The sequence below is a fragment of the Acytostelium subglobosum genome (assembly GCF_000787575.1).
Source record: "Acytostelium subglobosum LB1 DNA, scaffold: scaffold1, whole genome shotgun sequence".
Taxonomy (NCBI): Eukaryota; Evosea; class Eumycetozoa; order Acytosteliales; family Acytosteliaceae; genus Acytostelium; species Acytostelium subglobosum.
In genome coordinates this window covers 367341-388330 of record NW_012236531.1, presented here as the reverse complement: position 1 = coordinate 388330, position 20990 = coordinate 367341, and the positions used below count along the sequence as shown (strand labels likewise).

Here is a 20990-nt window from a genome sequence, read left to right as displayed (position 1 = left end):
GGTATGATTCGGAAATATATGGTACAACTTTAACAAGTTATGCTGTTGACTTGATGGTACTTAGATCCTTTGGATCAATCCCCAGTAAGTTACATAGTTTGGTATCTGATCTTGTTAAACTATTGGGTCGTTTGTACTCTATCAGTAGGAATGACTTCTTTGATAACTTCCTCTTGGATAATTTATTCCATGCCCTATTCAATTTATTGGACAACTTGGAGTCTGTTAAATCTACAACTGGATATGATCACGGTGTGAGTAAACATATTTAGTTTCTAACAATGGTACTGTACATACACATAGTCATAGTTTAATAATTTAATTAAATATATATATATTTCAATGAAGTTAAAGACAATTCAAAATATATATACACTTTGAATTTTATCGGATGCTTTGAAGTTAATGACCAACTCAATCGTACGATCAATATATATACATTTATAAATATATAGCTAGCGTCCACTCAATGGTGTCATTCAGATGTTATTCAATGTACAGGCACTTTGAATCGCTACATTATTCCAAAAGTCATCCAACCTGGTTGGTCGATAAACACTACCTGCTGATGTTCCTTAAGAAACACATCTATTGGTAACTGATGATGTTGCTCAATAACCATGGTGGATGGCCATCGTGAATTGACAAATTGATTGATTTGATTGATTGGATAACTAGTTGATTGATTGTTTGACGATTGGATTGGATTGATTGATCATTTTGTGGATTGTGGAGGAAGGGATAACTAGTGAGTATTGCCTCCTTCATCATCAACATCATCTTTATTCACTAGTGGTGTGTGACTACCACTTCGCGTGTGTTACCACCTCTCCTCTCTTCCTTGCGCTCCTCATACACAAACACAAATTTCCACCACCACCCCTCGCCCAACAGTGATCAGCTGATCAGGAACATCTGCGACTACCCGTATTCGAATGGTCACAACTACTGTAACACATGTATGTCTCTGGAGGGTTGTAGGAGTTATAGTGTTTGATAAGTGTACATATAATATATTTGATGTGATGTGGCATGGCAGGATGGGACCTGGTGCCTGAGTCGTCTGGGATATATGGGTGGCACCCGAGCAAAGGGTCAAGGCTTCCATGGAAGTAGGGGCTGGTAATGAGTGAGAGGGGAGGCGGAATGACCTTCATTCCTTCTTTTCTTCCTTCCTACAACACCACTTTGGAGTGGGCCATCACTCTCTCTCTACAACTACTACCTCTTATCTGATTCTATCTTGCTTAAAAGTTCGTTAACTTGGTTCCTGTAAAGTTCTTTCATATCGACGATATCCATCCGCAACTCATTGACCTGCTCCTCCTTCTCGCCCAGCATTTCCAACGCCGTGCTGTACCGTTGTTGTATCTCGCTGACCTGTGTCTTTAAGCCTTTCAGCTCCTTTGAATCCAGCAACCTGTGTGTCGTGTCCATCAAATCAATTATTATCACAAGATGGGTTTGATTGGTTAGTTGGTTAGTTATGTATCCATCATGCCCTCCGCCATGGTCATCGACTCAATCAAACATACAGTTGTTCGTTGGATGAAGTCAATTTGATCAGTTGATCCTCAAGTTTCTCTGTTGGTAGGTGGTAGAGTATCGGAACACACACAAGTTCGTGTCATGTCATGTCAGTGATCCATCGATTGATCGACCTCGCACACTCACCCTCCATCCATCAACATTACTTACTCCTTGATGACTCTGCTGTATTCAGCTTGGACTGCAGTATGGCTATCTCTCCATCCTTTTGTGTAATGTTGGCTTGGTACACCTCCATTGGGAATGATGAGTTTGGACTCATTTGTTGATGTTGTTGTTGCATAAGATTATGTTGTTGCTGGAGGAAGTCCGACTGGCTTGGGTTCTTCCTAAGCCCGTACATCTTTGGTGTGGCGGGTCCTTCGTATGATGACTGGCTGCCTCCAGATGTTCGCTTCTCCTCCTCTCTGCGCTCTCTCTCAATCTCTCTCTCCTTTTGCCTCATCTCTTCGGCCTCCCTATAGTCCTTGTAGGCCTTCTCCAAGCTCTCCTCGTATTGGGCAACCTGTCTCTCGAGCTGTTGCTTTTGCTGCGCGAACTTGTCCAACTTGGCATTGACCTCGGTGCTTTGCGTCTCCAGCTCTTTGATCTTGTTCCTCTCCTGCGCCAGCTCTGCATTGATCTGCTTGTTGCTCATTCGTTCCTTCTTTACATCAAGCTCCAGTTGTTTGATTTGTCCAGAAAGTTCCTCAAGCTCAGCCAGGGCTTCCTGCTCGTTTTGAATGGCCGCGTCGGCAGCCATCCTCGCTTCCTTGGCCTGCTGCTGCAGACTCCTCTCCAACGCCTCCCATGTCTGTTGCTTGGCTTCATTACCACTCTGCAGTGCTTCAATCTGTTTGATCAGGGGTCGTGTAGTGTCTGGGATCGATGCACCCAGCTGATCGTTGCGCTGTTCAGCCTCGCGACATCTTTGATTGAGATGTTGGATCTCCTTGGTAAGCTCCTCCTCCTTCCAGCTGGAGCGCTCACTCGCGCGCTGTAGCGAGGCCTTCTGCTCCTGGATCGTCATCTCGAGGGACTCCTCTCGCTTCTTCCAATCCTTGCGCTCGTTCGACACGACCATCATGACCTCATCGCGCGTCTTTTGTTTGGTCTCGTCGATCTGTTTGATGTAGCGATCAATCTCGATGGCGTGATGCTTGTTCAAGTCGGAGATGTCCTTCCAGGCCTTCTCAAGCGCGGACTGCAGCTCGCTGGCCTGCTTCACTGACTTCTCCGCCACAATGTCCTTCTCCTCGTACTTCTTGGTGGTGACCTCGGTCAGCTCCTTCATGGTCATCAGCGTGTCCTGGTATCGCTTGTCCACCTCCTCCAGACCCTTCAGACGATCCTGCTTGTTGGCCAACAGCTCCTCAGTCGTCTTGATGCGGTCAGTCATCAGTTGGATGGTCTCCTCGTGCTCCTTGGCCTGTGCGCGCAGCTTCTTGACGGTGGACTCGAGCTGCAACACTTTGTGAGACAGGTTGGTGCCCTCGGTCATCAGCTGGGCGATCTGATCGTCCTTCTCCTTGATCGTCGTGGCCATCGACTCACTCATGGCGTTACCACTCTTGAGTAAATCGCGCTCTCGCTGCGTATCCTTCAACTTCTTCTCGATCTGACCAATGCGACGTGAGAACTCCTCTTTCAGATTCTCAACGTCCTCCTTCTTCTGATCATTGTTCAACTTGCTTATATCATACAACAACTGATCCACTGTCTTTTGCAACTGTGCACCATGTGTCGATAGCTTCTGTATCTGTTTCTCTCTTTCGCCCAACACTCTATCCTTCTCTTGACTAACAACATTGAATGCGGTGAACTTGCTCTCATACTCCTTGATCTTCAATCTCATCTCCTCCAGTTCCTTTGTATGAGTCTGAGTCTGAGGAGTCTGAGTCTGTGGCTGAGTATGTGTAGTCTGTGGTTGAGCCTGTGGCTGAACCTGTGTCTGAGTATGTGTCGCACTTGGGGTTGGCTGGACAGCCGGGGCCGCGATGACCTGTGCCTCCGCCACGGGAGAAGACACGGTCGCAGGCTCGGGTATGTCGGGTATGTCAATGTCTTCGTCGGCACCAAATGAAGCGTTGGTGTCCAGATCGATGTTTAATCGAAGTTTGGATGATCTTGAGGCATCGCCATCATCCAATATCAACTCTTGTGTGTCATTGTCACTGTTATTGTTGACTTGATATAATGGTTGTTGACTGTCATCGTCGTCATCATCATCATCATCGCTATTCTTGTCTCGACTGTTATTACTGTTGTTGCGCCTTGTAGGTATAGGTGATAGGTCAAGCACAGTGCCAGAATGTTCATTGTGTTCATCTAGATCAATCAATGGTTCAGATGTCGTTGTGGTCGTTGTGGTTGTCGTGGTCGAGGTTGAGGTTGGTGTAGCAGCAACAGTAGATTGAACCTTAGTTGATGCATTGTTTGAGATTGATGATGGTGGCGTGGTCGTTGCAACAACAGGAGGTGTTGTTGACACTGACATTGGTGATGCAGGTGATGGCGAAGTCACCTGTTGCTGTTGCTTAGTAGGACTTTGGAATGAATAGCCAAAGAATCCATCTGATGAATATGGTGCACCAGTGTCATTGTTACCTGTTGAATCGCCTATGATGCGGATCACATATATAAGTAATCAATCATTCAATCATTCAATCAATCAAACATTAATCAATCATACCTGTTGAGGTTGACCCTGTTGGAGGTACACCTATAAAGTCGTCAAGTGACTTCTCAACAGACTTGCTCGCGTTCTTGATGGCCTTGCCCAGGCCTGATATATCTAAGTTCTCAAAGTACTTGTTCATCTCATCAGTCAGCTCTATCTATATATTATGTACATGTATATGAATGTTTGATAATTGGTACAACAACTAATGATTGATCAGATCAAAGAATGAATGAATGAATCATTCAAGTGTGAGAGGGAAAGTACGCGAGGGTAAGTGTGCGAGGGTAAGTGTGCGAGGGTATGTTGTGGACATCGAGGGTAAGTTGAAGACCCTGGCCAAGGTTATATATATTGTATTGTTTCCAGCTGTTGTAACATGGACATGACATGTATGTCACTCAATCACTTCCATATGCTATTCTTGTTCAGAAGTGTTGGATGTGATTGGACTGCTTGACAAAGTGCTTCCGAGGAGTCCTTGGTCAATGATCGTTCAAACAATGATGAATTGATATATAATCTCCTTAATGTACTATTCTTCTTAAGTGACATGGCTAACTCATCCAACCTCTTCTTATTGAATCGTTCATAGTTCAAACTGTCTCCCAAGTATAATGATTGAACGTTTGGACAATGCTCAAGAATATATTGAGCATACTCAATACATTCTTTGCCTTCCAATCCTATCTCTCTAACATTATTGAATGATCCCAATACCTCCACCGTCTTCTGCTCATTGGCAACTTCATCGTCATCACCAAGATCGAAGAAGAAACTGATGTAATCAAACTTGTTGGTGATGTTGGGGAGGTATGACATGTTGCAGAGATGTAGACGTTTGATTGGTGAACGAGGAGATTGAAGTAGGAAGTTGATGAGTTGACGATTGTCCTCCAATGGTCGATTCGTTGGCAGACTCAATGAGGTGAGCGATGGAGTGTTCTTCAAGTACTCGATGAGTGATTGGTTGAACCATGGTGTGACCTCGTCCAGTGAATTGGTTCCATAATACAGTCGGAGAGAGAGGTGTGTCAGATTGAAGAGTGCTGGCAGCTCGAGCTCAAACAGACTCTGCTCCAACATGTTGCTCAAACATCCCATGTCATCATTGTCGATGATCTCCAACGAAGTGATGTGAGGGAATGACTCGGTGGGCAAAGGGCGCAGAAGGTTGTACATCTCCTCGCCTGTGTAAGGCACCAGCGTGAGATGCTTGAGTTGCGGGAAGTTGTCCGGGTCAAGCAAGCCCATCACCTCGTACGACTGGTCGTAGGTAATGTCGTACGAATACTCTAGGCGCTCTAAATCTGCGCATTGGCCAATGAACTGAATGTCGGTTACTGCGCCGCCCATCCACGACCGAATGTTGATGCCACATTCCATGAGTAGCTCCAACGTCAGCTCTTCAAGCACTTTCAGACTATGACTCTGGCGTATAGATCCATTTCTTGGGAATGTCATGTCAACAGTATCGATGTTAGACCACAATGAGTACTTGTTGCTTTGTGGCTGCGGTTCATATCGTAGATGATAAAGATGATTGGCCAATGCGTTGACTCGGGTCAGCTCAAGATCACCTCTGTCCGCATCCTCGTCGACACCTGAATTGAAGCATTTGTTCTGAGCCTGTACCTCTTGGAAATACTTCCATGATACCATTGCAATTGATGATATCCATCTATAATTAGCAATATAACTATGTTTAACACCTGATGTAATGCATTTGAATGGACCTCTATAATTGTCAGCAGACAAATGTTTAACAATACACTTTATAACAAATATATTGTCCATCTATATCTCTATCTCTATCTATCTCTACAATTATTATTCTGACTTATTCCCAACTTTGATCTTCAACTTGAAAAGGTCAAGGGTCGAGGGCGAGGGTTGAGGGTCGAGGGCAAGGGTTTGATGTCAATAGCCCAAGTAATCGCCAACATGTATATATATATGTTAATGGTTTATTACAATAATAGTGATGGACATCCCATGGTCATGGTATTGGGATTGATACAATATAGGGGGAGGAGGGTAGTAGGGTAGGGTAGGGTAAGGGTAGGATGATGGATGATGAATGATGAATGATGTAGTGTTACAACGGTGATGGGTTTGACTAGGGATGGATGATCCAGGCTGGTGAGAGGCTCCGCCAGGTATCCAGGTGTCGGAGAGGGCGGGCATGCATGGTCGGATTGAGGTGAGACGTCTAAACAACAACTCACTCAAAGTGTGATGGTGTGTGTCGCTCTTGATGGTTTGGCATTGAAGTATGAATGAATGATTGATCGACCTGGACAGGTCCTTAGACTTGTCTCGATTCATTGTTCTGCTCGACGCCAGAAGTATCGTAACTCTCGGCTCTGCCAGACATCTTGACGCTGCGACTGTCGTAGCTGTTGCTTGAGTTGCCGCTGGAGTTGGACGAACGCCTGTCGGTGGTCAAGGCACTGACCGAGTAGAACTTGTTGTGGAAGAACACCGACTTGAACCAGATCTTCTTGGCGCGTTGGTTGATGCCGTAGAATACCACCAGCTCAATGCCGAGCAGACGCACAAAGAAGAAGTAGAAGAAGTGTGCGCCGTACGGCAGAGGGTTGACCGTGCAGGTGTCTGGCGTTGGTGACTCGATCAGGCATCGTACCCATACTGTCAGAGCTGCCTCCACCTCGCTCTGATGAGTCTGTGTGTACAATGAGTATCCAAACAAGAAGATAAACTCCACAAACAATATGAACAGAATCAAGAATGGCTTCAAGTTATACTTGACAATCCTCTTTGACTTCTTCTTTCCATTGTCAACGTTGATGATAACCTGTTGAATGATTGAGTGATTGATTGATGTGAGTATGTGGTGGGTGGGGTGAGGGCTGGAATGATTCCGATCAACTTACTTTATAAATCTCAACGAGGACCATGATCATGAACACTGATCCAATGATTAGACATAATGTGAATGGTGCCCAGAACAATCCATCCAAGGCCTTAAGGTCGCCAATCCAACATCTGTGTGATTGATTGATTGAGTGAGTTGGTGAGTGAGTTAGTCCACGCTCATGTCCATGATGTACATGTACATGTACATGTGCCCAAGACAGGCCAATCAATCTAACATACCCTATACGACCAAAACCTGCAGAGTACTCCTTCAGTCCAGCTGGGAGAACAGTGAAGAATATAGCCAACAAGGTCAACGCAATAACATAGTATAGTTGGTAGGACTTTTGTGATTTGACTGTATGACAATGGATTGAGTGATTGAGCAATGTTAGTAGTCCAATGAGTCAGACACCTCAGTGACTCCACTCAGTCGCATTCAAGTACTTACCCTTGCGCAACAGGATCCACAAGTCAAAGGTCATGATTGTCCACCAGGAGATGGCAGTGACAGCGCCGTATTGGAAGATGGAGGCGGTGGCCGCACAGTACGGGTCGGACTGGGTGGCAAAACGACCAGGCTCGGGACACATGACGGTGTAGCCCTCACGACCAATCAGGATAAAGTCAGTGATGGATATCAGCCAGAGTCCAAACGACATGAACACCAAACAGATCGAATGTCTGTCATGCTTCCTATTGACAAACAGGTAGGTTATGATCGTCCACGATGTACATATGAATGATATGGTGGTGGTCACATAGATAGTGTTATAGAATGACTTCCATTGGCGTGGCGTATAAATAGGTGCTGGACACTTGAATACACAAGGTAGATTGCCTGCAAAGAAGTATCCATTCTTCTTATCTCTCTCTTTATCCTCTCCTGTCGAGTTCCTTGGTACCAGTTGAGATGGGCATGCTGTTCAAGTGTTAATTTATGGGTGGGAGTGGGTCGCGGTAACACGCAGTAACACGCGGTAACACGTGGTAACACGCGGAAACATGATCAAGTTTTGTAATACTTACTGAATCCAACTGTACCGTTGGTAGTGAAGTTGTTGAGGAAACAGGATACTGGATAGGGGTCGGAACCACCGAGTGAGGTGAGGTTGTAGACGTTTGGTCCATCGGGATTCTCATAGATCTGTGAGTTGGGGCGCGTGGCATTGCAGTTCAACAAGAAGGAGCTGAGTTGACACTCGTCCGACAGTCTCATACAGTCAGTGTAGCATGCACCGTGGAACAATCCCAGCGAGGCAAAGCCTGCCACCGATGGATTGGTCGTCACATTAGTGCAAGGTCTGAATGCAGCGTTACAAACATAACTCGAAATAAATGATGATGAAACATTACAAGTATTCTGACTTGTCAATGCTGCCACCTTAAAGTTCATCGCGTCCAACAATGTCTTTTGAGTATATCCACCTGGTACATATACAGACTCTGTTTGATTGATTGATTGATTGAATGTGGGTGAGTGATTGGAATAGTTCCAGTGTGTGAGTGTGAGCATGTGTTAATGATTGATGGCATAAGTTGAGTCAGGTGATCATTCTGATCAGGCTGGTGACATACCTGGGGAAAGCAATAATCCGTCGCATTGGCTGTTGCCAAAGTATGGCTCACATTTGGCGCCAGTGTCCACTCCAGTATCGGCCACAACAAGAGTGACCGCCAATGACACAACCAACAATAAGTTGATGATGTTGTTGTTGTTGTTGTTATAAACAAACATTATTTATAACTTTGTATAAAGTATAATAAATATAAGTATATATATATGTTAGTTATAATAAGTTATAATTGATTGATTGATTGATTGATTTGATGTTGTCCAATAAGCAAGGATTGATTATGGATGATGGATGATGAGATCTGCAATAAAGTGGAGACGCGTCCACTCTCTACACGCTATCTTGTTCTGCCTTTGGAATGGATGGATCAAGTGAATGTGGCCCTTTCGGGTCACCCCAAGATATGCACCATTAAGAGTGATTAGTCTCAACCTCCGGCGGAGAGGGATCATTGCAATTACACCCCACCACTTCTCATTCAGATCATTCATTCCGATTCAATCGCTCCAACTACAACACACATACAATCAATGTGACAGTGTTGATGTCACAACGGATGTCATCCCTTCGGCCTCCGCCTTATTTCAATCACCCTTCAACACGTGTGTGCCTGTTTGTTTGAAATTGATGGATGGACTTGCTTTGAAAGCCCTGTCTCTTTGATTGTTTGATTGTTTGTTTGATGAAGTAGTAGGCAAGGTGGGTCCGTCCCAAAAATAAAAAACAGTAGTGGGTCACAACAACATCCCATGGAGATCTGGATCAAACACTCTGTCATTCTCTGATTGACAAAAGGGTAATCTAGAACACCACAACTACAACAAAAGATATTACATCATTGATAGATATATAATAGTTATACTATAACTATTTGTTAATGTTAATAATAACATGTTTGTTTGTTTGTTTGTTTCAAAAATACTTGTATTGTCGGATGCGAGAGTGATGTTATAATATTGTTGGCTTGGTTAATGATCATGAATAGATCGATTGAGTTGATAGGAACGAAGTTCAACAAAGTTTAAAATGAGTAGACGTGCGTAACAAATAATTAGTTATTATTGAGATTGACAAACTTCTTATTCATTTCCAATTATATGTTCTTGGAACAAATAAATAAAATTATCAAAAACAGCTGATGCACACACTAATCACCCCAAAGATATTTATTTATATAATTGAGCCTCAAACACAACTATTGCTTCATTCAGCAGATCATTTAATTTGTTTGACATCATCAATCAATCTAATATATCTATCTCTTCATTCACCTTTATTTGTATTACTTACTAATATATACCCTTAATATATATACATTCAAAATAGTTAAAGATGTCTTCAGACAATGCAGGTAAGTAAAATATATCTGAACTAACATCAATTCCAACATACTCACATACTCATTCAATCATGGAACAATAGTTATTAGAATCAAGCCACATCATTACATTCATGTATTAGATAATAATACAAATGTTACCAGGGTTGAGGTTGGTCCAAACACATTCACTCGTCAGGACCATGAGAAGGTAGTCGCTGGACCAGAGCCAATGATCATGATCCCACTGAGACATTACTGCACAATCTCGAATCCAGTCGTACGCAGTGCCGACGGCTCATTGGTGCTCAACGAGTTCAATGAGGTCAAGCTTAGACACGGAGACGAGGAGATCAGATTCGCCCAAGAGCCCTTCCCACTGTACCCAGGTGAGAAGCTCAGTGGAAAGGTCACTGCCCTCCAGATCGTGCCCCAGCTCAAGGCACTCAGACTGCACGCCCTGCGCGACTTCACCGACGGAAAGTCCAGCAAGGTTGCTGGTGATGAGTGGTTGTTCGAGGGACCCGCCACCTACATCCCACGCATTGAGGTCAGAATCGAGGAGGAGGTCAAGGCCACAATCATTGCACCAAACCAGGCACTCAAGCTCCGTGCCAACAAGGCATTGATCGATCGCAACGGCGCCACCCGCAAGGCTGGTGAGGAGTGGTTGATCAGACAGGTTGGCGCCTACCTGCCAGGCGTCGACGAGAAGGTCATCGACACAATCAACGCATACATTCTGACCGACAAGAAGGCCCTCCACCTCAAGGCCGTCAAGACCTTTACCGACGATCGCCAAAAGGTCCGCAAGGCTGGTGAGGAGTGGTTGGTCACTGCCAATGACTCTGAGACCCACATCCCAGACGTCTACGAGACTGTCGTCGGTGAGGTCAACATCACCACCCTAACCAACCGCCAATACTGTGTCGTTTTGGACCCAATCGGTACCGATGGAAAGCCACAGCTCGGACAGAAGGAGCTCAGAAAGGGTGAGTTGTCCTTCTTCCTGCGTCCAGGTGAGTCCCTCGAGGGCAACCGCATCCAGTCCATCTACATCCTCAACGAGCAAGAGGCCCTCTTGCTGCGTGCCAAGGAGACCTTTGACGATGGCAAGGAGAAGCACTTGGCCGGTGACCGTTGGATGATCTACGGCCCATGTGACTACGTCCCACCCGTCCAGGTTGAGGTCGTCGAGAAGCGTGACTCCATCCCACTGGACGACAATGAGGGTATCTACATCCGTGACATCAAGAGTGGTAAGATCACCACCATCTCTGGTCGCTCATACATGTTGAAGCCAAACGAGGAGTTGTGGTCCATGGAGCTGCCAAAGACCGTCGAGGAGGTCCTCGCCAAGGAGACCAACGATCCCGAGTTCTCTGATAACCGTGACAAGACCCGTGTCGTCACCTACCGCGCACCACACAACTCTGCCGTCCAGATCTACGACTACAAGGAGAAGAAGTCTCGTGTCGTCTTTGGCCCAGACTTAGTCATGTTGGGCCCAGATGAGCGTTTCACCGTTCTCTCGCTCTCTGGTGAGAAGCCAAAGCGCCCACACATGATCAAGGCCATCGCCCTCTACCTCGGACCAGACTTTATGACTGATGTCGTCATTGTCGAGACATCCGACCACGCCAAGCTCTCATTGAAGCTCTCATACAACTGGCAATTCATCGTCGACAAGACCCAGACTGAGGAGGCTGCCAAGATCTTCCAGGTGCCAGACTTTGTCGGTGACTCTTGCAAGGCCATCGCCTCCCGTGTCCGTGGTGCCGTCGCCTCGGTCCCATTCGACGACTTCCACAAGCGCTCTGCTGAGATTATCCGCCACGCCGTCTTTGGCTTTGATGAGAATGGAGTTCCAAAGGAGAACTTTGCCTTCAACGCCAACAACCTGATCATCACCAACATTGATATTCAGTCCGTCGAGCCAGTCGACCAGAGAACTCGTGACTCTCTGCAAAAGTCTGTGCAGTTGGCCATCGAGATCACCACCAAGTCCCAAGAGGCTGCTGCCCGTCACGAGGCTGAGAAGCTCGAGCAGGGTGCCCGTGGTCGTCTGGAGCGTCAAAAGATCAATGATGAGGCCGCCGCCGAGTTGGCCAAGAAGGACCTTCTGGAGCTGCAGGCTCAGTCTGCTGCCGTCGAGTCCACCGGTCAAGCCACCGCTGAGGCTCAGGCTACTGCTGAGGCACAAGCCATCACTGCTCAGGCCAACGTCGAGCAGGCCAAGCTCCGTGCTCAGGCCACCAAGATCCGTGCCGAGTCCGAGTTGCTGCTGGTCAAGCAGAAGCGTGAGGCTGAGCTTGCCTACAAGAAGCAGATTGACGAGTTGGAGTTGAACAGACAGCGCGAGCTCTCCACCATCGAGGCCAAGAAGTTCAAGCAGCTGGTCGAGTCCATCGGTCAAGAGACCATCAAATCGATCGCCCAGGCTGGTCCAGAGATGCAGGCCAAGCTCCTGCAGGGTCTGGGTCTCAGCTCGGTGATGATCACCGACGGTTCATCGCCAATCAACCTGTTCAACACCGCCAACGGTTTGCTTGGAGGTGCACCAAAGACCAAGTAAGGTCCATCACACTGACTTGGTGTTGTCCACGGTAACAACATTCATTCATTCATCAATCAATCCATCCAACAAGGAATATTAAATTATTCTTTGTTACTTCCCTCATCAATAAACCTACCTCAATGTATTGTATAACTTCCATTCTGTTCATTCATTCAATCATTCAATAATATCAATCATGATAGAGATAACAACAACATCACCAGTGCGACTGGTACTGCGAGATGTACGATCACACAGTCTAGATATATTGTCTACAACTACGTCGACCAAGACAATAAACTATGATGATTGGCGACTTCAGAAAGCATTCTCTGAGTATCTTGAATGGGAGGAATCAAACAGAGAAGACCCTCAGTTATTCAAACTTGTCCGATACGAGCAATGGAGCAGCGTCAACGATATATGCAAGCATCGACACTTTGGTTTGCTCGCCGATCGGGTAAAGACTGGCCGTCACCTGCGCTTTGGACCCGATTCCACCAAAGTGCTGTGCAGCAGCTGCACGGAACCGCTTCAACGACCCCAATCTAATGCACCTGGCCATACGAGCAGGCAACCCTTCAATCGTCTCACTACTCCTTTCACAGAACGAACCAATCCAATTCGAGAGGGACTGCCTGACCGTGGCTTTGTGGGAAGGACACCTAGGAGTGGCCAAGTTGTTGCTCGACAGTGGCGTATCAGCATTCAGCGACCCACTATTTAGAGATGAGATAGAGGATGTTCTGTTGTGCATCCACCGTGGCGACCCATTGTTGTCAACTCAAGATGTACTTGAGCAACTACAACTCCCACATGCAACCTTTATCGCGCGACTCAAAGCGGTGTTGTCAAGTGACCCCAACGACAGTCGTTTGTTGGTTGCACTATTGTCCACTGGAGACATATCGCTCATTGAACAAGTAGGACAACCAGTGTTTGGAGAGGACACCTTTTTGAAGTTGGTCGCGGACGTCATTACCGGTCATGACACGCTCAGTCGAATACAGGACGACAAACACCTGATACAGACACTCCTGGCACTCAAGAAGTATTTTTTCAATATCAACATCAACTTGGAGACGATGCAGCTTGAGCTGGATCGTGACATCCAACAATCGGTGGAACAATGTCGAGCTGCTCTTGCAGGCACAGCCAGTACTACTGGACTTGCGTCTGTCGACCCAGAGCAACGACTGATCGCCGCCACTCTTTATCTTTAAGAGCATGTTCAAAGCGAGATGGTCGCACGAGATGGGTATAAGATGATCATTTCGAAAGTTGCCTTGATTCTCAAAGGCAGGCGGGAGCCATGGCTCATTCCTTTCGTCGGGCCGCATAGGAGTGCAAAAGTCCCATCATTCCTGAGTTGGGCGACATTGGAGCAGGTGATGGTGGCCGCAGCGTGGACTGATTCCACTGGCGATCGTCCCATCCTAACAAAGTTCATTAATAACTGGATCTTCTGCCTCAAGCACAACAGCCCAGAGGAGGGCTTGGCTATTCTCCAACACCTCAACACATGCCTCAAACTCAGACTTCTCCAGTTGGGCGACCCTTACTATTGTGACAGGTCATTGCCAAGTAACTTTGTCTGTACTGGCGGCGCCAAAATGATCGCATTCCTCCTCTCAGAGGAATGTGTGATGATCCCCGACAACCTCCTACTTTCCAATATGATGCTCATCAATCCGGCCGCCACAGCAATGATCGCAAAGAGATCACACCGCATAGTGCAAGGACTTGACGAGCATTTTAAAATAGCTAAGTTTGCAGCGCACATTGGTGACGAGGTTGTCCTCAAACAGTCGCTGAAGAGTCTCGATCGTATCGAATGTACACCGAGACACTTGGCGATCATCAGACAGGTGGCAATCAATCGTGGACATGAGCATCTCCTTCATCTGCTCCCCGCTCCCGAGCCTGATGAGCATGATCATTGGGCTAACACAAGGAGTCAGTCTAAGCCAACCTTTGTGTTTGACAAGTCGTCAGACATGCGATTGGTCAAGACCCTCATCAATCAGAACAAGGAGTTGAGGAGTGTCATCATGTTCAAGGCAGCAGAAGCAGGGCGAGTTGATATTGTTCGTCAACTCCATAATGTTAATGACAAGTTCCCTGGTGAAACACTTGGTATTGCAGTGGCGTGTGGAAATTTGGACGTTGTACGCTATATCATTGAACATACAGTTTGTTTAAGTGATAACAACGACGACTCTGGAATGATTGAGAGGCTTTACAATGATTGTAAAGTCAGAAGATATCCTCCACAAGTGGAAATGGCCAAATATCTACGTGGAGTACTCAAGCCAAAGAGGGAAAGTCTGCCAACTGCAATGAACCATTCCGTGACTGACCATTCAATCATCACCAATCAATCAATCAATTATCTGAAGGATGACGTTGTCAATGAATGAATGAATCCAATTCGAGTACTCCAATATCATGTTATTACAATCATTTCACTATGCACAGAGTTGTGATTTGTAGGAGGTTCGTCATCATCATATTGGTACAGTACCCCCTTTGGACTCTAAATTAATGGATACTAGTCAGATTGAGCTCGTGCCAAGCCCCGATATTTATTTGTGCCCATTCTGGATATGATTGATTGTGTGTGTGTGAGTGTATCAGTCGCAATGATCATCAACTATCAAATCCTTTCGGAACATAGACTCCGCCCATCTAACAAAGGGCACTCTACCGGATCTTAAGCGATACTTATACTGATCGCTAATTTATAATAAATAAAATCCAACGACCTCAATTACACTTAATATTAAAGTCTAGTCTAGACCTTAACTTCCTAATCATTCAATCATTACCTCAATATATATATATATTGATTAGTTAACAATGTATAACTTTAATATATTATTATTTTTAATAATATTATTATTATTTGTTTATAGTTGTAATAGTATTAGTGTTACTAATATTAAATATGACCAACGTTATTATAGTTATTATAATGGGGAACTTCAAAGTACAGGATGTATGCTAGATATATATCTAACAGTTGATGACACGGACCTTGTTTACAACACGACAGTGTTACATGGATTCCCAACACCAAAGAAAGAACCAACTAGAGCGACCATTCTAGACAGCACCTACCAACTAGTTGTGTTGGAACAAGTCCAGATACCTCTCGGCTCCAGCCAAGCCCAATCACATACACTCTACACCAACAAGACCCAAATAACATGGAAACTACAATTCGTTTGTCAACGTATGTTATATGTTGATCTCGATAGAGGGTTATCTGGAATCATTCCGTCCCTTAAATTAACATTTCAACCCCCACTCACTCACACACGATCAATCAATCAAACAGAGTTGCCCTCATTGAACATCACAAAGTTGACACCTACTTTGACAAGGACAAGAGTGTTGCCAATGCCTCAGTCTTATTTGAAGCAGGTGAACAATCAGGAAGCATTGGTCGATGCATTCAGAGGATACTTGGTATTGAACGAGTCGTTGGAAGAGATGTACAACTCATTCGAATGCTTCGCCTACAATAAGTTGAGTTGTCAAGTTGATTACTATCGTCCACTACCAAACAATCAGAGCATGCTACTATTGCGTGTCGCTCCAGATGAGTTCTACAATGGTACAGTGGATATTGTTATTAGGGACTATGCCAATGACCGCAATATAACATTGTCCTACCCACCATTGTTCACCAAGGGTACGGCCAATACAACAAATGGCGACATCAAAGTCTATCCATATTATGTACTCAATCAGAACAAGGCATTTAAATATGGACATCTTGCTGCTGTGATCAACTCATCATCAGAGGGCGACTTCTTCTCAGTGCCATCATTCAACAACGATGTATACTTGGGACCACTTGACAATGTACGTCCTGTTCTCGGCTCACCAACAACAGACACACAGACCCTAGTCCTATCATCAATCACCAACGATGCTGGTATCATATTATACCAAGCCACCAAGGATACACTCATCAATGTTATGGATATCTTATCGGATTTTAGTAAGTCATATCCACTCATTAATGGAATCATTCCAACTCAATCGATAACAATATTAACATCCCACTTCATCCAAACCAAACCAAAACAAACCAACAGCCAATAGTTACAGTGAGATAATTAAAGTGGATAGATTTCCTGTGTTGGATGCAGCCAGGGATTGGGACCCAATCAGGATCACCACCATATTCAAAGAATATCCATCCCGATACTCATTTGTTGGAGCTAATCCAGAGTGGCAATGGATGTCCCCAAGTCTATTTTGGGAGTATCCCTTTGGCTTGAATGGATACAACGCGTCTGCATTCGTTGAGATCTCGGCATCATTCCTCTTCAGTAAAAATGGCAAGACAACCTCCAACTCCCATTACTTCCTCTCCTCACAGACCGAGATCAAGGAATTCCAAATCCAGCCCTCATCTATGATGAATGACACCACTCCACCATCGCTCACCCAATCCATCATTGTGGAACATTTCCATGGTAACAAGTACTTAGTGACAGCATCCATATATGAAGATGCAAGTGGATTCAGACAGATGGTTATCCACTTTGACAATGGTCAATCAGTTAGAATTGATCAAAGTGATCAAGCATCTGGCTTCAATGACTTGGATGGTGTATATCAAAAGATTATTACAATTGATGAAGTACTCTATCCCATCAGCCAATCACCAGTATACTCAATACTACTCATTGACAATGCCGAGCAGAGTCTCTACATCCACTCCAAAGGTCACGACTTTGACACTGTTCCCCTTGGTCACATCCGTGCCAATGGTATGTATGGAACCATTCCCATCACTCTCGCACTCACTCACTAACTCAATCAATCAATGAATCAATCAATCATTTTAGTTGACTATAATGTGGATGATATTACCATGTTCTACTTTGAGACTTATGTGATGAATGTAAGTTCATCAAGAATGAGCAATAAGTTGTATTTCAATACGACTAGGAACAACTTGGATTGGAGAGTTGGTTTGGTATATGGTCATCCAGAGGAGAACCCAGACTATTTGGCGTATGGATACTTTGACTACTTGATTCAAATGTTCGTGGTGGAGTTCAATGTACCTGCAAGGACCTACACCAAACAACTTCAATACTTTGTATTCTTTGGTCTTGATGACTTTGAGACAATCAAGCCACTTCATTGGGACAACTCATTCGTGCCTACCGGTATGAAGTCATTGGACTGTGCTCTGCTCCAACTCAAGTTCCCCATGACCTCATACGTCAACATCACCTCAACTTGTAAGTCCAGGTTCAGCCTTCCACATCATTGCTCACTCTAACATAATCCAAACACCCAATCAAAGATGGTGATGAGATGCCACCTTTGATCACAGATGTAAAGGTCGTTGGACCCAACCCTGTCGTGCTCACATCACTGGACCAGGTCATCAAGGTTGGATGGGAGATTACGATTGAGGACCAACCAAATGGTTTCCACAGTGGTACAATCAATGTGATTAGTAACATGGATGGATTAATACGCAAGTATGATATTGTAGCCAACCCCACATCCAACAAGTACTTGATACAGTTCAATGTCACTGGACAGTTCAGGAACCAGACCTTCTCATTTGGTGATGTGATACTAAGAGACAACAGTATGAACATTGCACGTACCTCTTYCGGCCGAGAGACTTYCTCACCATCGATCCACTATCCCCTGTATACAACATTTCCAAGCTCCACCTCCAGGTGATCACACCGAGTATGTTTCATTCAGTTTTTCAATCAAACTATGACACGATCATCCATACTCACACTCCATCCACATAGCCAATCCCATCACTGAACCACCCAAGATCACCAACCTCAAGTACTCGAGGGAATATGTGGACGTTGGATCTCTGGCCAGGGATATTGAGGTTTTGTTCGAGGTATTGGAACCAAATGGATTGTCCAATGATCATGATTGGCCAGTGGTATATATCACTTCTTCATTTGAGGAGATATTCCCACTTAGCACTACATTGATCAGTCATGATTCTGGTACAGGTAGATACTTCTTCAAGGCAACTGGAGTCCTACCATATGGATTTGGAGCATCCGCCGCCATGGCACTCATCTCAATCTATGGCCTATTTGGTCAATCACAACTCACAGTTGGATACACTGCTGAAGAGTTGCTCAGTCTCAATCTCAGAAGCAGGTTCTACATTGTTTTCAACCATACAGTACCAATCATTGAGAGCTATGAATCAACTCCAACGACCGTCACAGTATATGGCTACAACTTTGGTGTTGGATCTTTGAATACATCTGGTGTAATAATCGGTGGACATGGAAATGGAAGTGCAGGTGTGGTCATGAACAAGACCAAACACTCTTCCGTCATGATGGTGTTTGATATAGCTCCTATGCCAAATCCTACCAACCTTGTTATACAAGTGATCAACGGTCCATATATATCCAACAACATCACCATCCCCTACCTCCCCTCTCCACCACCCACCCCCACGATCACCTGTCCAGGCTCGCCACCATGCTCCGGCTTTGGATCATGCTCCCCAACCAAAGGATGTGTCTGTCAGTCTGGACACTACAGTGAAGATTGCTCTCAAAGTATGTACATATACAATATGATCATTTCCAGGTCTTCCCACTCACTCACACCATCAATCAATCAATCAATCAATCTAGGTGTGGTAGCAACGATCCCAGAATTGGATGATGACAAGCCAACTTCAAATTATGTGTTTGAGGACATTAAGGCTGATGTCAATGTACTCAAACTTCGTGAGATGGATCAGAATGGAGTCCAGGTGGATGTGTTTGACTTGGCAAACTGGACATTGACTAATGAGTTTGACAAGACACATGTTTACCAACATCAAGCCGGCAACACATCATCAATGATACAAGTGACATTGAAATGGTACAACTCAACAGAGATGATACAGTTTGCTGGTGACAACATGTCGATCGATGCATCTACACTCAAGTACACAATCGACATTGATCACTACCCCTTCAAGAGCAGGCTGAACACACTACAGGTGGTCATGGGCGCATCGATCAGCACTTCCAAGATAGACGGTTGTTCGTCCAAAGACCTAGGCTATGTCAATGGCAACTCGAGCATCTACTGGATGAGGTTGCGTGTCAACAAGATCATTGTGTACGCCCACTTCCTGCAGGTGGCAATGGTGGATCGTCGAGTCTACACAATATCCAACGTACTCTTGGATGACTCGTTGCAGACTGTTGACGGACACAACTCAAGCACGATGATCGGTATCAATGTACCATACTTTGAGAGATCAGTCACACTCGATCCCAACTTTAATGTGTTAATCGATGAGGGTGACGACGATACCTCGACCAAGACATGCTCGCCACATGGCAGCAAGGGATTGTCCAACATAGCCATAGCAGGAATTGTCATTGGAGTCGTTGCAATGGTGGCTGCCGTCCTTGCCGCAGCATTGATCTGGAGAAGAAGAGAGAAGAACAAGAAGATGGAGCTGGACAAGATGCACAGAAAGATGAAGGATCTCACTCTTCACCATAATTAAATAAATAAAATAAAATATAATAATATTTGTTTGGGATATCCCATTTTTCAATTTGATCAAGTCACCATGGTGAGTCACGAGCTTCCCTGTTCAAACAATCTAACACTTAAGATGATGAAGATCATATGATCAATACCAAAATCATAACATTTAATACAAATACATAATTACATTAATCAATCAATCAATTAACTATGAGATTGAGAGACAAGTTAAATATTATGATCACAGGAGTGATCACATATTTATATGTATCAATATCAATAATAATATTAGGTATAACTATCAATCTATTCAACTCAACTATATTTCAATCAATCCAAGAGTTATACTACAACAACAACAAAACAATTGACCAAAATGCTATTATATTAATTTTTATTTCCATCTTAATGGTCTTGGTAATCATAATATTATTATTTAAATCATTTATTGAATATAATATCCTATCATTATCATCATTATCAACATCAACATCAAAATGGAATCAATCATTTGATACAAGTATAAAATATTCATTCTTTATATGTTCAACATTTGTATTCTTTAATCCACCATTCGACTCACAACTGTTCTTTAACATTAATGGTCATGATGAATTAAACAATTATTATCAATTATTCAATCCACTCATTGCCAATCACATCTGGTATCAAATATATCCACGTATTATCTCACTATATCTCCATTCCAGACTACTTTATATCATCAAAAAACCACCAACTCCAATCCAAACTCAAACTTTATCTCAATTTCAAACCCAAATTCAAGCTCAAATATTAGAAATTCAAACATTTACTGAATGGGTGCGACCAAGGATATCTTGGATAATTAATATTATAATTATTTTTATTAATTTGGTATATTTAGTTACACATTTAATCAATACATTCAAGATCACCATGACATTC

At 44.3% G+C, this 20990-nt stretch overlaps 6 protein-coding genes across 6 annotated transcripts; 3 read left to right on the top strand and 3 right to left on the bottom strand.

Annotated features, from left to right (window-relative positions):
- Window positions 1–1221: 1221 nt before the first annotated feature.
- On the bottom strand, window positions 1222–5869 carry SAMD00019534_001600 (hypothetical protein; the record flags this gene model as incomplete). The annotated part of the gene is made up of 5 exons (XM_012903593.1): window positions 1222–1420; window positions 1536–1584; window positions 1699–4146; window positions 4220–4364; window positions 4928–5869. The coding sequence occupies 5 exons, from the start codon at window positions 5867–5869 to the stop codon at window positions 1222–1224; spliced, it is 3783 nt and encodes a 1260-aa protein (XP_012759047.1).
- A 646-nt stretch (window positions 5870–6515) lies between these two features.
- Window positions 6516–8825, bottom strand: SAMD00019534_001590 (hypothetical protein; the record flags this gene model as incomplete). Its single annotated transcript, XM_012903592.1, has 6 exons — window positions 6516–7025; window positions 7105–7216; window positions 7328–7445; window positions 7539–8009; window positions 8117–8533; window positions 8666–8825. 6 exons carry the CDS (start codon window positions 8823–8825, stop codon window positions 6516–6518), a joined length of 1788 nt encoding a protein of 595 aa, XP_012759046.1.
- A 1171-nt stretch (window positions 8826–9996) lies between these two features.
- SAMD00019534_001580 (hypothetical protein) lies at window positions 9997–12557 on the top strand (the record flags this gene model as incomplete). Its single annotated transcript, XM_012903591.1, has 2 exons — window positions 9997–10015; window positions 10087–12557. 2 exons carry the CDS (start codon window positions 9997–9999, stop codon window positions 12555–12557), a joined length of 2490 nt encoding a protein of 829 aa, XP_012759045.1.
- Window positions 12558–13426: 869 nt separating this feature from the next.
- Window positions 13427–13879, bottom strand: SAMD00019534_001570 (hypothetical protein; the record flags this gene model as incomplete). Its single annotated transcript, XM_012903590.1, has 1 exon — window positions 13427–13879. The coding sequence occupies one exon, from the start codon at window positions 13877–13879 to the stop codon at window positions 13427–13429; it is 453 nt and encodes a 150-aa protein (XP_012759044.1).
- A 51-nt stretch (window positions 13880–13930) lies between these two features.
- On the top strand, window positions 13931–14959 carry SAMD00019534_001560 (hypothetical protein; the record flags this gene model as incomplete). Its single annotated transcript, XM_012903589.1, has 1 exon — window positions 13931–14959. One exon carries the CDS (start codon window positions 13931–13933, stop codon window positions 14957–14959), a length of 1029 nt encoding a protein of 342 aa, XP_012759043.1.
- Window positions 14960–15539: 580 nt separating this feature from the next.
- SAMD00019534_001550 (hypothetical protein) lies at window positions 15540–20079 on the top strand (the record flags this gene model as incomplete). Its single annotated transcript, XM_012903588.1, has 7 exons — window positions 15540–15774; window positions 15880–16548; window positions 16646–17326; window positions 17405–17806; window positions 17872–18165; window positions 18341–19126; window positions 19205–20079. 7 exons carry the CDS (start codon window positions 15540–15542, stop codon window positions 20077–20079), a joined length of 3942 nt encoding a protein of 1313 aa, XP_012759042.1.
- Window positions 20080–20990: the final 911 nt, after the last annotated feature.